The sequence below is a fragment of the Rhinatrema bivittatum genome, chromosome 8 (assembly GCF_901001135.1).
Source record: "Rhinatrema bivittatum chromosome 8, aRhiBiv1.1, whole genome shotgun sequence".
Classification (NCBI taxonomy): domain Eukaryota; kingdom Metazoa; phylum Chordata; class Amphibia; order Gymnophiona; family Rhinatrematidae; genus Rhinatrema; species Rhinatrema bivittatum.
In genome coordinates this window covers 148499745-148511785 of record NC_042622.1, presented here as the reverse complement: position 1 = coordinate 148511785, position 12041 = coordinate 148499745, and the positions used below count along the sequence as shown (strand labels likewise).

Here is a 12041-nt window from a genome sequence, read left to right as displayed (position 1 = left end):
ATCTGGGGACCAATGACCTCAATAGAAAAGGTATCCATGAAGTACTAAAAGATTTCCAAAATCTAGGAAAGAAGATAAGGCACATGACAAAGTCTATTGCCTTTTTGGAAGTATTACTTGTTCATGGAAAGGGAAAAAAGAAACTATGGCATGTAGATAATTTCAATTCCTGGCTCAAAACCTGATGTACAGAAAGTGGTTTTGGCTATATTGGAGGCTGGATTCGTGTATGGAGCAGTAAAAGGCTGTATGGTAAGGATGGCCTATATTTGTCTGTAGCAGGAAGGAAGATGCTAAGTGAGAAATTCAGATCATATATTATCAGATATTTAAACTAAAGAATAGGGGTGGCATGAGATGGCCAATGAAACTGGCATGTTACCCCCAAGCAATACAGGAAGTGGGAGGAGAAAATAACAACATCAGTCAGCTCAGAAAAGCAGAAAAGGTGACTAGGAAGTGCAACAAATCAAGGGATAAAAATGTAAAGCTATGACCACAAATGCTCGTAGTTTAGGCAATAAAATCCCAGACCTGCAGGCCCTAATGGTGGAGGCATTCTTGGACATTGTTGCTGTTCTGGAAATATGGTTCACTGATTCTCATGATTGGGATACGGCCATACCAGGCTATAAGTTGTTAAGGAAGGACAGAGAGGACAAAGAAGGGGGAGGAGTAACTCTTTAGGTCAAAAACAATATCCAAGCAACTGAACTGCAAGGAACATGGGGTAGAGAAGAAGCATTATGGGCCTTCCTAAAAAAAGATGATAGTGCATCCATTTTTACTGGAGTGGTTTACAGACCTCAGATTCAAATAGAAGAACTAGACAGAGATCTGGTCAAAGACACCCAAAAGGTGGGAAAGAAGGGAGAAATGTCGATTGTTGGAGATTTTAATCTGCCAGACGTAGACTGGAGAATCCCTTCTGCAGAGTCTGCCAGAAGTAGAGAGATAGTGGATGCCCTGCAAGGGGCTTGGTTCAAACAAATGGTAATGGAACCCACGAGAAAGGGGGTTATACTCTATTTAGTGCTCACTAATGGGAATAATGTCTCTAATGTCTGGGTGGGTGCCCGCCTGAGCACCAGTGATTGTCAAAGGGCATGGATTGATATCACAAATAGGTACAGAGAGGTCACACGAAGACCTGAGTTTTGAATTTCAAAAATACAGACTTTGTCAAAATGGGGAAGTATCTGGAGGTAGAGCTAGAAGACTGGGAGAAAATGAAAGAGGTGGCACAACAGTGGGCAAAACTAATAGGAGCAATTACAAAGGCAACAAATCTATATGTTAGAAAAGTAAACAAAAGTAAGAGAAATAAGAAACCGATCTGGTTCTCAAAGGAGGTGGCTGAAAAAAAATAAAGGCAAAAAGAGCAGCATTCAAGAAATATAAAGAATCCCAAAAAGAGGAACACAGGGAAGAATATTTTATTTATTTATTTGTTTGTTTGTTTGTTTTTATATACCGACATTCGATCAAGATATCACATCGGTTTACATCAAACATAACAAATAAGACATGAACTGCTTTTCCTTTACATTGTAACAAGTTAACTAGGAATAAAATAAAAGAATAATAGACCTACATTTAAAACTTGGAGTACATTTCTAATGTTGGAGAGACATTTATAACCTGAAGTTAATAATAAAAGAGATGCATCTATATTTAGGATTATAACATTCTGCAGTTGAGCATAGAGATGAGTGAAACTGAGGGAGATGAAGAAAGAAATCAAGATGGCAAAAAGTCATGCGGAAGAAAGGATTGCCAAAGAGGTAAAGCGAGGTGACAGAACATTTTTCAGATATATCAGAGAAAGGAGAAATGTCCGAAGTGGTACAGTGAAATTAAAAAGTGACAAAGATCAATGTGTCTAGAGAGATAAAGAAATGACTGAAATATTAAACAAATACTTCAGTTCGGTGTTCACTAAAGAAGACCCTGCAGAAGGACCGTTACTAGTTGACAAAACTGTGGATGGGGGTGGAGTAGACAAAATTCCATTTACAGAAGAGAATGTATGGGAAGAGCCAGGAAAACTGAAAGTGGACAAGGTCATGGGACTGGATGAGGTACATCCCAGGATACTGAGCGAGCTCAGAGATGTGCTGGCGGGTCCGCTGAAGGACCTGTTCAATAGATCCCTGGAAACAGGAGTGGTGCCGCAAGAATGGAGGAGAGCAGTGGTGGTCCCACTTCACAAGAGTGGAAGCAGAAGCCTCCCAGCTTTACCCAGATGTAGTTTCATTTAGAAGTGACACCTGATCGTGCATTCCCTGCCAGAGGGTCCTTCTCCTACTAATTTACAGAAGAGAGAGATTTTTATGCCTGATACCCTTTTGGGGCAAAAGAGCTCTCATCAGAGAACCAAAGACCTGTGAGCCCACTCTAAACCCTAGGTGAGCAAGCACCAATTATGGTCCTGGTGCGAGAGACAGTGAGAGCAGAAGATGAATCCCATGCTACTGATGCCAGTAAGAGCAGTGGCTATTCCCTAAGTCAACTTGATTAATAGCAGTGAATGGACTTCTCCTCCAAGAACTTATCCAAACCTTTTTTGAACCCAGCTACACTAACTGCACTAACCAAATTCCAGAGCTTTACTGTGCGTTGAGCACAATTCCAGGCGCATTCTTATGCACCTGGGAATTGTGATAAGAGTAATCTGGTGGGAAAACAGATTATTCAGCTGAGGTGAAATAGCCTCTGCCAGTAATTTTGTGCCTGACATCATCCCAAAAGCTTTCCTGTGAAACCCTACTACTTAGCTGGTTTTGTGTTACACAGACCCTCAGTGTTACCTGACTTTAAGGTGAATTTTAAAAGCCTGACACATACAGAAATTAGGGGATGCGATAATATGTTGGGCTCGTCCGCGCCGAGTGGATATCAAAAGCCCCCCCTATATGCACATAAATACCACTGTGCGCACATCTCTGAACTTCCCAAAATGGCGGGGCATGGGCAGTCCAAGACGTTCACCAGAAATTTGCGCTTAAATACTTAGGTGATCCAATGTGCATGGCTGCCCACTGCTGCATAACTTTCCTTCTGCCATGAATGATGTGTAAGTAAAAAAAAAACAATGAGACATTTCGGAGGGGTATAAAGAATCTGGGGTAACTGTGGGGTGTACAGGCTATGAAATCAGGGGGGTTTGGACGAACTGGGGAGAAACTGGTAAAACAGGCAAAACATGGTAGAAGCGACTTTTGTGCACCCATTTAAAATTCAGGGCAAATGTGCATGCGGCCAGGTTATTTTATGACATACGCAGATATGTTATAAAATAGCTGCGTCCCTAGGCATGGGCCGACTAAAGTGTGCACGTGTGTGCCGGTTTTAAAATTCACCTTTTTGTGTATAAGTGAGTTACAAAGATAGCTGGTGTGGAGCTAATAATATTCTGTAGCAGGGAGAGAATGCAGCTCCTGGAAAAGCAGATTTCTGACAATTACTCCTACACTAATATTCAGTCCCAGAACAGTGTGAACAGTTTAAGGACAGAAAAAGCTGGCAGCAGTGCTCTGATAGCCAAAGAAAAGAACATCTGAGAAAAATATTCACAAACCAAGGGTCTCTTCATGAAAGAACAGGCCTGTAATTATTGCAAAGTCGGTAATTGACCCAGACATAGACACAGGAAGAAAAATTGTGTGAGAGAAAGTTTTTTGGTTTTTTTTTACACATCAATTCACTTGAGTCATTCCTCTGTGCTTTAGCTATATTAGGGAAACTGAATTATTCATTTCCTTGGATACATAGCTAGCCAAGTTCAATAAGACATCGTGGACCACATTAAGGGAACATTTCTTAGTGCATCAGCAGAAGAGTAACAGTGTTAGTGTAGATGAGGAACACTCTGTTCATGTACTTAAAGTATAGTTAGGGCAAAGACTTCATCTCTACACCAGGAGACAACGCTCACAATACGGAGAGGAAACTGAATTTCAGAGAGAGACAGCACGGAGCCCCACTAGCTACTCTAGCCATGCCCTGCGGTTCACCAGCTCCGTACACTAGCCTCGGTGAAGTGGACAAAGACTCATCTCCAAATACCTGCTACAGCTAAGTGTAGACTTACAAAGACACATACAAGTCTAGCTAGACTCCAGGAGTGAGACATAACAAAGAGTACAGAGAGAGAGAGAGCTTATTAGAAAAGCAAACAAACATAAACTTGCTACAGTATTAGGAAGGAACAAAAATACAGGACAACACAAGATTCTCAGACAGAGAGAGAGAGTGAAAACACACAAAAAAAAGAAAGAACAAGGGAGACATACAAAAACAAACAAAACAAGGGAACAAATATTCCTCATGCTTACCTCCATCCCTGCTGTTACATATATTCAGCTATACCTGAAACCAGAAATTGGACAACAAAGATTCACATTCTTTGGAATTAACATCAGCCAATGCATGATTTACAAAAAATAGAACTGGATAGAGTATAAGATGTTTATCTGATTATCACTTCCAGGTAGTTAGGAGAACCACTTTAGATTAGGATTAGTGGTACCTAGAAGAGAGAGAAATTGTGTTTGATGTTATAACTTACCTTGCACATGCAATTATTTTATCAACTGTTGTTGGTTATTTAAACTGTTATAATAAATTGAAAATTAAGAGGTCAATATTCAAAGTGTGTTTAGTGCTGTTTAGCCAGATAAGTGGGATTTATGCGGTTTAAGTACTGGCCGCTGAATATGCGCCCACATTCAGCAACCACCATTTAGTTGCTTAAGTTGTGGGTGAGCAGTGGATGGATCGGGGCGGAGCATGCTAGCAGTACAACTTTTTGCGGCTAACTGCCGATATTCGGACTTAGCTGCATAAATTGTACAGCTAAGCTTAGACGTGCCATAGAGCAGATCTAACCTTAGCCGGTTAGACTTATCAAGCTAAGCACTCAGTTATACGCGTATATTTGCAGCATAGCCATGAGGCTGACATAATAATTTAGCTGGATCAGTTCTAACAGCCTAAGGGCCTAATTTACTGCAGCTTTTCTCCCATTCTGTGTCTATGAGGAAAATGCTTAGTAAATGACCCACTAAGTTATTTAACCAGATAATTTGGAATATTGATGCCTAAAGTTTTAAAAATCTACTTTGATTCCATCTGATTTCATTACTCTTCAAGACTCTGTCTTCCCTCTCTACCCCTGGGGAGACCATCTGGGTGGGTTGTATCCCTTGTTTCCTGAAGGAAGACCCAGCTAGGAGAAGAGTAATTTTCATCTCCTAATCTTCACTCTTGGTACCATCAGACAGTGACTCACTCATTAATATCAGAAACCTCATTAATTACCATTACCATCTTTGACACTGAAACGGGAGAGTCACTACACAAAAGTGATGGGTTACAACAGCATATCTGGCTAGAATTATTCAAGACTGGCTTTTTAACACCACCATTTATATTAATGAATTGATGGAGGCTGTCTTTATGCAGCTATTATCGGTGAGCTGCTGGTCTGGGTCCAGATCACATACACTGGCATTCTGCCTAGGGGCTAATCTCACCAGGGTCTACACTGAGAATTACCTGAGGGGCTTGTCACCTGCATGCACATAGGACTACTTTCGGAGCTTGCCCAATATAAACACACACATACATGCACACTCTGACTCAGAATATCACAGTTCCTTGTCTTTATGATAGGTTTATTTGAGCAATAAAAGGGTAGAATAGAGAATAAATACAATTGATAATACAGAAGAATAAACTGAAGATAATACAGAAGAGTCAATTGCAAACAATAACAATTACTAAAGAGAATAGAGATAGTCCTGAGGTTATAAGCCTGTACTGTGGAGCTAAGTTGCTGCAGCCAGTCCATTGCAAGTTTGAATTTTTGTCACATGCTCGCTAAAAAGATATGTTTATTATTTGTATTTTTTATGTCATAAAAATCCCCCTGAGGAAGCCTTTTGCTGAAAAAGGACCTTTGTAGGGGCATCAATCAAGTTCATATGCATGGACTGGGATTTCATGGTTTCTATGTGAATGGACTGTGATTTTAGCTCACTGGAGCACTAATCAAGTATACATGCACGGACTGGGGCTTTCATTGATTCTATGTGAATGAACAGTGCACTTAGTTCAATTATGATATGTTAAAAAATCGGGGTGTTTCTACTCACAAGGAATATGAACTTTGGAGTTGGTGAATTAAATTATTTATATGTTTTGAGTTGAATATGCTGGGTTTATTTGCCAGTAATGATTAAATTCTACCTCACTTAACTGGTGTGATATAGTACCACCATTCATTAAATTCTACCTCACTTAACTGGTGTGATATAGTACCACCATTCATTAAATTCTACCTCACTTAACTGGTGTGATATAGTACCACATTCATGCTACTTTTTCACCATTTTGCTCACCACTACTTTGCTTTGTGAGGACATGAATTGGCTTTTTCACTCTTTCGGGCCGATACAGTAAAGCGCGGCCGTGGTTACCCGGTTTTTCACCCTTTTTGGACTCACATTTGGACGCGTAAGGCGTACCCATGATTCAGTATCGGCTCCTACTCACTTTACAGGTGAAGCCAAGTTGTGCAGAGGGTTTATTAACCAATGCAGCATGCATTTCTCACTACAGCCTACCCTCTTTCCCACTGAAGCTTCAAAGACCACCTACATCCTGTCTTTCCTAGAAAGATGAGCCCTAGCCTGGGCATCACCATTATGGGAACGTGAGGACCCTATCCTGAACGACCTATCAGGATTTCTAAAACTTTTTAAGTCTGTGTTTGATGACCTGGCTCACCAGACAATCACTGGATCTGCCTTGCTCAATCTTCAACAAGGTAAAAAGCCACTTACAGACTTTGCTATTGAATTTAAAACTCTAGCATCCAAACTGCATTGGGACACTGGATGCTTGCGTGCCATATTCATGGAGGGTCTCTTGCCTAAAAGACGAGCGAGTGGCTCGTGAATTACCTGATACCCTGGAGTCTCTAATGGAACTGGCTGGGAGAATTGACTGCCGTATCCCCAATCGAACTCAGGAGGCCAAGAATCCACGAAAGTCTACATTGGGGGTTAACCAGGGAGTCACCTATTTCCTGTGAGTACCTCTTCAATCCGGTGCTCCTATACCACCCACTAGCAACGGCATCGCCGGACTGCGGGCTACTGCCTATCATATCATCTGGGTGAGAATCTACGTCCGGGGCTCGTTGAATGTATTGGCACTTCGCAGACCTCAGTGCCTACCTGCCTTCATCATCTATTCAGCAGTACAATAAAGCCTCCATTCATTCTGTGTCTGTCCAGTCACTCTAGCCTATCACTACAGTTCCCCGTGGGGCTCCTCCCCATGGACGAAGTCATCACTGCAGTGACCAAGAGTCCACAATGCCTCAAATACAACACACACATTCTACAGGCCCTACTACCTTGCCTCCTCTTCTCAGGCTGCCACGAGATGGGATTCGCAGCAGCGCTGCTACCAGGCCTCCTCTTCTAGAGCCACCGTGCCCCTGCTACAGACACTGCTCCTCTTCCTTCCTGCTCATGTGGCTCTGAAAATGTTTTCCTTCCGGGGGCCACGTGGGCAGGAAGGAGAAGAAGCACCTGGAGGCTTGGGGGTCTCTTGTTTTCTTTGGGCCATGGTGCGATGAGCTCCACCACGGCTCCGACGATCTTTCTGGGGGGGGGGGTGGAATAAAAGTTGTGTGCGGCAGCACTCGTGCAGTTTAGAAAGAACAATCTCCACATTCTCCCCCCCCCCCCACCCCAAGGATAATTCTGGTCTCCGCCAGCAGTGTTTCTTCTTTTTGGTTGCTGGCATATGGAGTTCTGTTAGTGTGGGTGGGTTGGTGGGGGGGCTCCTGATAACATCCTCCTCCTAGTTGTTACCTTGGGTGAACTGCTCCCCTCACCCCCCCCCCCCCCATTTAGTACACCACTGAAGATAACCACATCAATGACCACATCAAGGACCAAGGAGGTTAAGCCTCCCCCTGCCGGGTGGGCCCCAGCATCGTAGCTCCCCAATTTCAGCCAGCAAGTCAACTAAGGGTTTTACTACAACCCGACCCATCAATCCAAGGCTCCTCTCCTCTCTCTGCCCATCTGCATGATCTGACTCTCCCTATTTCCTCATTCTCAGCACAGCAAGGCATTAGGATAACAAAGAGCAGCAGCCCTGGTGTTTTAATACCTCCTCTTTTCTGGGCCATTGTGGAAAGATTAAATGATTTGCTTTAGTGTTTACTAAAGAGGATGTTGGAGAGATACCCATTTCAGAGAAGGTTTACTTTTTTTTTTCTTTTAATCATTTTATTATTAAAGCAGAGGAAGCATAATGATTCAACAGTATAAGCCATTGAAATGTACAAACATTAGCCTCTACACTGTTAATTATGATCAAAAATACATATGTACCCCAATTCTTCAATAAAGAGTTTTGATAACAAAGTGAACCCACACTCCCCTCCCTCCCCCAGAACAACATGGGTATAATCACAATAAAATAAAACAGAATAGAGTGAGAGTGGCAACGGCGTGTATAGGGTTTAAAATAGGTAGATATTCAGTTCCAAAAGTTACAGGCTGCAAACGAGTGCCAGTATGGAGTCTGTGATGACACCTGCAGGAAGAGTGTAGTATCTGCGCCCCAAACTGTAGTATTCATGTCTCTGCTGCGCTGAGCATCATTTCTGAGCAGCTATCCAAGTCTGGTAAGGGCCCCAAATTTTGAGGAATGATGGTAGCCAATCGTGATGAACCGCTGTAAGGCGAGCAAGTTGGTAGGTAAGTTTAGATTGGACCTCAAGTATGCTGGGCACCAAGCTATCTTTCCAACGATTCGCCAATGCCAGGCGAGCTGTAATGAAAACTTGTTGTAGGAAGCGCTGAGCAGCTTTGTGGACTGTGTCCAGTGGTAGGCTTAAGAGAACATGCCAAGGTTGAACAGGTAATGGCATGTTCAGAATAGAGGAAGCCCAGGATATAATCAGCTGCCAATAGGTAGTAACCGCCGGACATTGCCACCAGATATGATAATATGTTCCCACGGCTCCACAATTCCGCCAACAATACTCTGATATAGTGGGAATCATTTTATGGAGTCTGGCAGGTGAATAATGCCAGCGGTAAAGCAACTTATAGCAGTTCTCCTGTAGTCTAGCAGATATAGAACATTTATATGCAGAAGTGAAGATGAGATCCCAGTCTGTGGGGGTTAAATCTTGCGCAAAGTCCTCAACCCATACTGTTTGTTGTCGGAATGGTTGTACCACCCGGCCAGCAAGTAGCTGATACATTTTAGATATAAGCCTACTAATATGATTCGCGTGCATACAATAATTTTCAAAAAGGGTGCCTGCAATTCGCATAGTACCTTTCCTAAGCGCTCTCTTAATTATATGGTAGAGTTTGGCATACAGGAGAAAGTCTATATGATCCAATGCGTAATGAGAGCGCAGTTCCTCAGGAGACATAAGGAGCCCCTGCCTGTGCAGATGTTCTAATCGGGAAATACCCACTTGTATCCATTGATACCAGAGAAGGTTTTCATGGATGATGATTCAGATCAACTGAATCAAATCATGGTGAACCTAGAAGATGTGGTAGACCTGATTGACAAACTGAAGAGCAGTAAATCACCTGGAACGGATGGTATACACCCCAGAGTTCTGAAGGAACTAAAAAATGAAATTTCAGACCTATTAGTAAAAATTTGTAACCTATCATTAAAATCGTCCATTGTACCTGAAGACTGAAGGATAGCTAATGTAACCCCACTATTTAAAAAGGGCTCCAGGGGCGATCCGGGAAACTACAGACCAGTTAGCCTGACTTCAGTGCCAGGAAAAATAGTGGAAAATGTTCTAAACATCAAAATCACAGAACATATAGGAAGATATGGTTTAATGAAACAATGTCAACATGGCTTTACCCAAGGCAAGTCTTGCCTCACAAATCTGCTTCACTTTTTTGAAGGAGTTAATAAACATGTGGATAAAGGTGAACCTGTAGATGTAGTATACTTGGATTTTCAAAAGGCGTTTGACAAAGTTCCTCATGAGAGGCTTCTAGGAAAAGTAAAAAGTCATGGGATAGGTGGCGATGTCCTTTCATGGATGGCAAACTGGCTAAAAGACAGGAAACAGAGAGTAGGATTAAATGGACAATTTTCTCAGTGGAAGGGAGTGGGCAGTGGAGTGCCTCAGAGATCTGTTTTGGGACCCTTACGTTTCAATATATTTATAAATGATCTGGAAAGAAATACGATGAGTGAGATAATCAAATTTGCAGATGATACAAAATTGTTCAGAGTAGTTAAATCACAAGCAGATTGTGATAAATTGCAGGAAGACCTTGTGAGACTGGAAAATTGGGCATCAAAATGGCAGATGAAATTTAATGTGGATAAGTGCAAGGTGATGCATATAGGGAAAAATAACCCATGCTATACTTACACAATGTTAGGTTCCATATTAGGTGCTACAACCTAAGAAAGAGATCTAGGCGTCATAGTGCATAACACATTGAAATCGTCGGTTCAGTGTGCTACAGCAGTCAAAAAAACAAACAGAATGTTGGGAATTATTAGAAAGGGAATGGTGAATAAAATGTAAAATGTCATAATGCCTCTGTATCGCTCCATGGTGAGACCGCACCTTGAATACTGTGTACAATTCTGGTCACCGCATCGCAAAAAAGATATAATTGCGGTGGAGAAGGTACAGAGAAGGGCTACCAAAATGATAAGGGGAATGGAACAGCTCCCCTATGAGGAAAGACTAAAGAGGTTAGGACTTTTCAGCTTGGAGAAGAGACGGCTGAGGGGGGATATGATAGAGGTGTTTAAAATCATGAGAGGTCTAGAACGGGTAGATGTGAATCGGTTATTTACTCTTTCAGATAATAGAAAGACTAGGGGGGGCCTCCATGAAGTTAGCATGTGGCACATTTAAAACGAATCTGAGAAAGTTCTTTTTTACTCAACGCACAATTAAACTCTGGAATTTGTTGCCAGAGGATGTGGTTAGTGCAGTTAGTATAGCTGTGTTATAAAAAAGATTGGATAAATTCTTGGAGGAGAAGTCCATTACCTGCTATTAATTAAGTTGACTTAGAAAATAGCCACTGCTATTACTAGCAACAGTAACATGGAATAGACTTAGTTTTTGGGTACTTGCCAGGTTCTTATGGCCTGAATTGGCCACTGTTGGTAACAGGATGCTGGGCTTGATGGACCCTTGGTTTGACCCAGTATGGCATGTTCTTCTTATAAGCATCTCCTTATCCAGGATATTTGCCATCGGCTCCCAAGAATTTTCCTCGGGGCCATAACCTTCCCAAGACAGAAGGTATTCCCAAGTTTTGCCATGTCTTCTTACATGCAGAATAGCTTCAACCTTATATTCAAGGTCTTCTTCTGAGGTAATAGAAGTTGGTCCTGGAGACTTGGATGAGAACTCACTAAGAATGAGTGGTTCCAAAAGTGAAACATGGAATGCGTTGTGGATTTTCAATCCAGGTGGTAGCTTCAGACTGTATGTAATGTTGCCAAGATATTGGAGGATTGGAAACGGTCCAACGTAGCATGGAGCAAATCGATTACAAGGTAACTTTAGTCTCAAATGCTTAGTTGACAGCCAGACTTTGTCACCAGGTTGAAATACAGGCACTTTAGAGTGATGAGCGTCGTATGATTTCTTTGCTCGTTCATCCACTTTGATTAGCATGTCTTTAGTCTGAGTCCATAATTGATGGATATCATCAGCAGTGGATTGAGCTGCTGGGGACGACACTGAGAGCATCAAAGGAAGTGGCGGTGAAGGTAGTCATCCATAAACTACTTCGAATGGTGTTGATCCAGTGGATGACACTGGATGTGCGTTAATGGCGAATTCTGCCCATGGCAACTGTTCGGCTCATTTATTCTAACAGCAACTCACATAGGCACAAATGAACTGTTTTAGGGTCCTATTCATCCTCTCAGTTTGGCCATTAGATTGAGGATGATAGGCAGATGTATAATATAGAGAGATGTCAAAT

At 42.1% G+C, this 12041-nt stretch overlaps 1 protein-coding gene across 1 annotated transcript in view; it reads left to right on the top strand.

The window, feature by feature from the left end:
- The first annotated feature begins 4256 nt into the window (after positions 1 to 4256).
- The window catches only part of LOC115096578 (solute carrier family 22 member 20-like), a 70137-nt gene continuing 62352 nt past the window's right edge, over positions 4257 to 12041 (top strand). Inside the window, exon 1 of the mRNA XM_029611372.1 lies at positions 4257 to 6832. Within this exon, the coding sequence (XP_029467232.1) occupies positions 6779 to 6832 (54 nt within the window). The 5' untranslated portion in view covers positions 4257 to 6778. The remainder of the gene's footprint in view (positions 6833 to 12041) is intronic.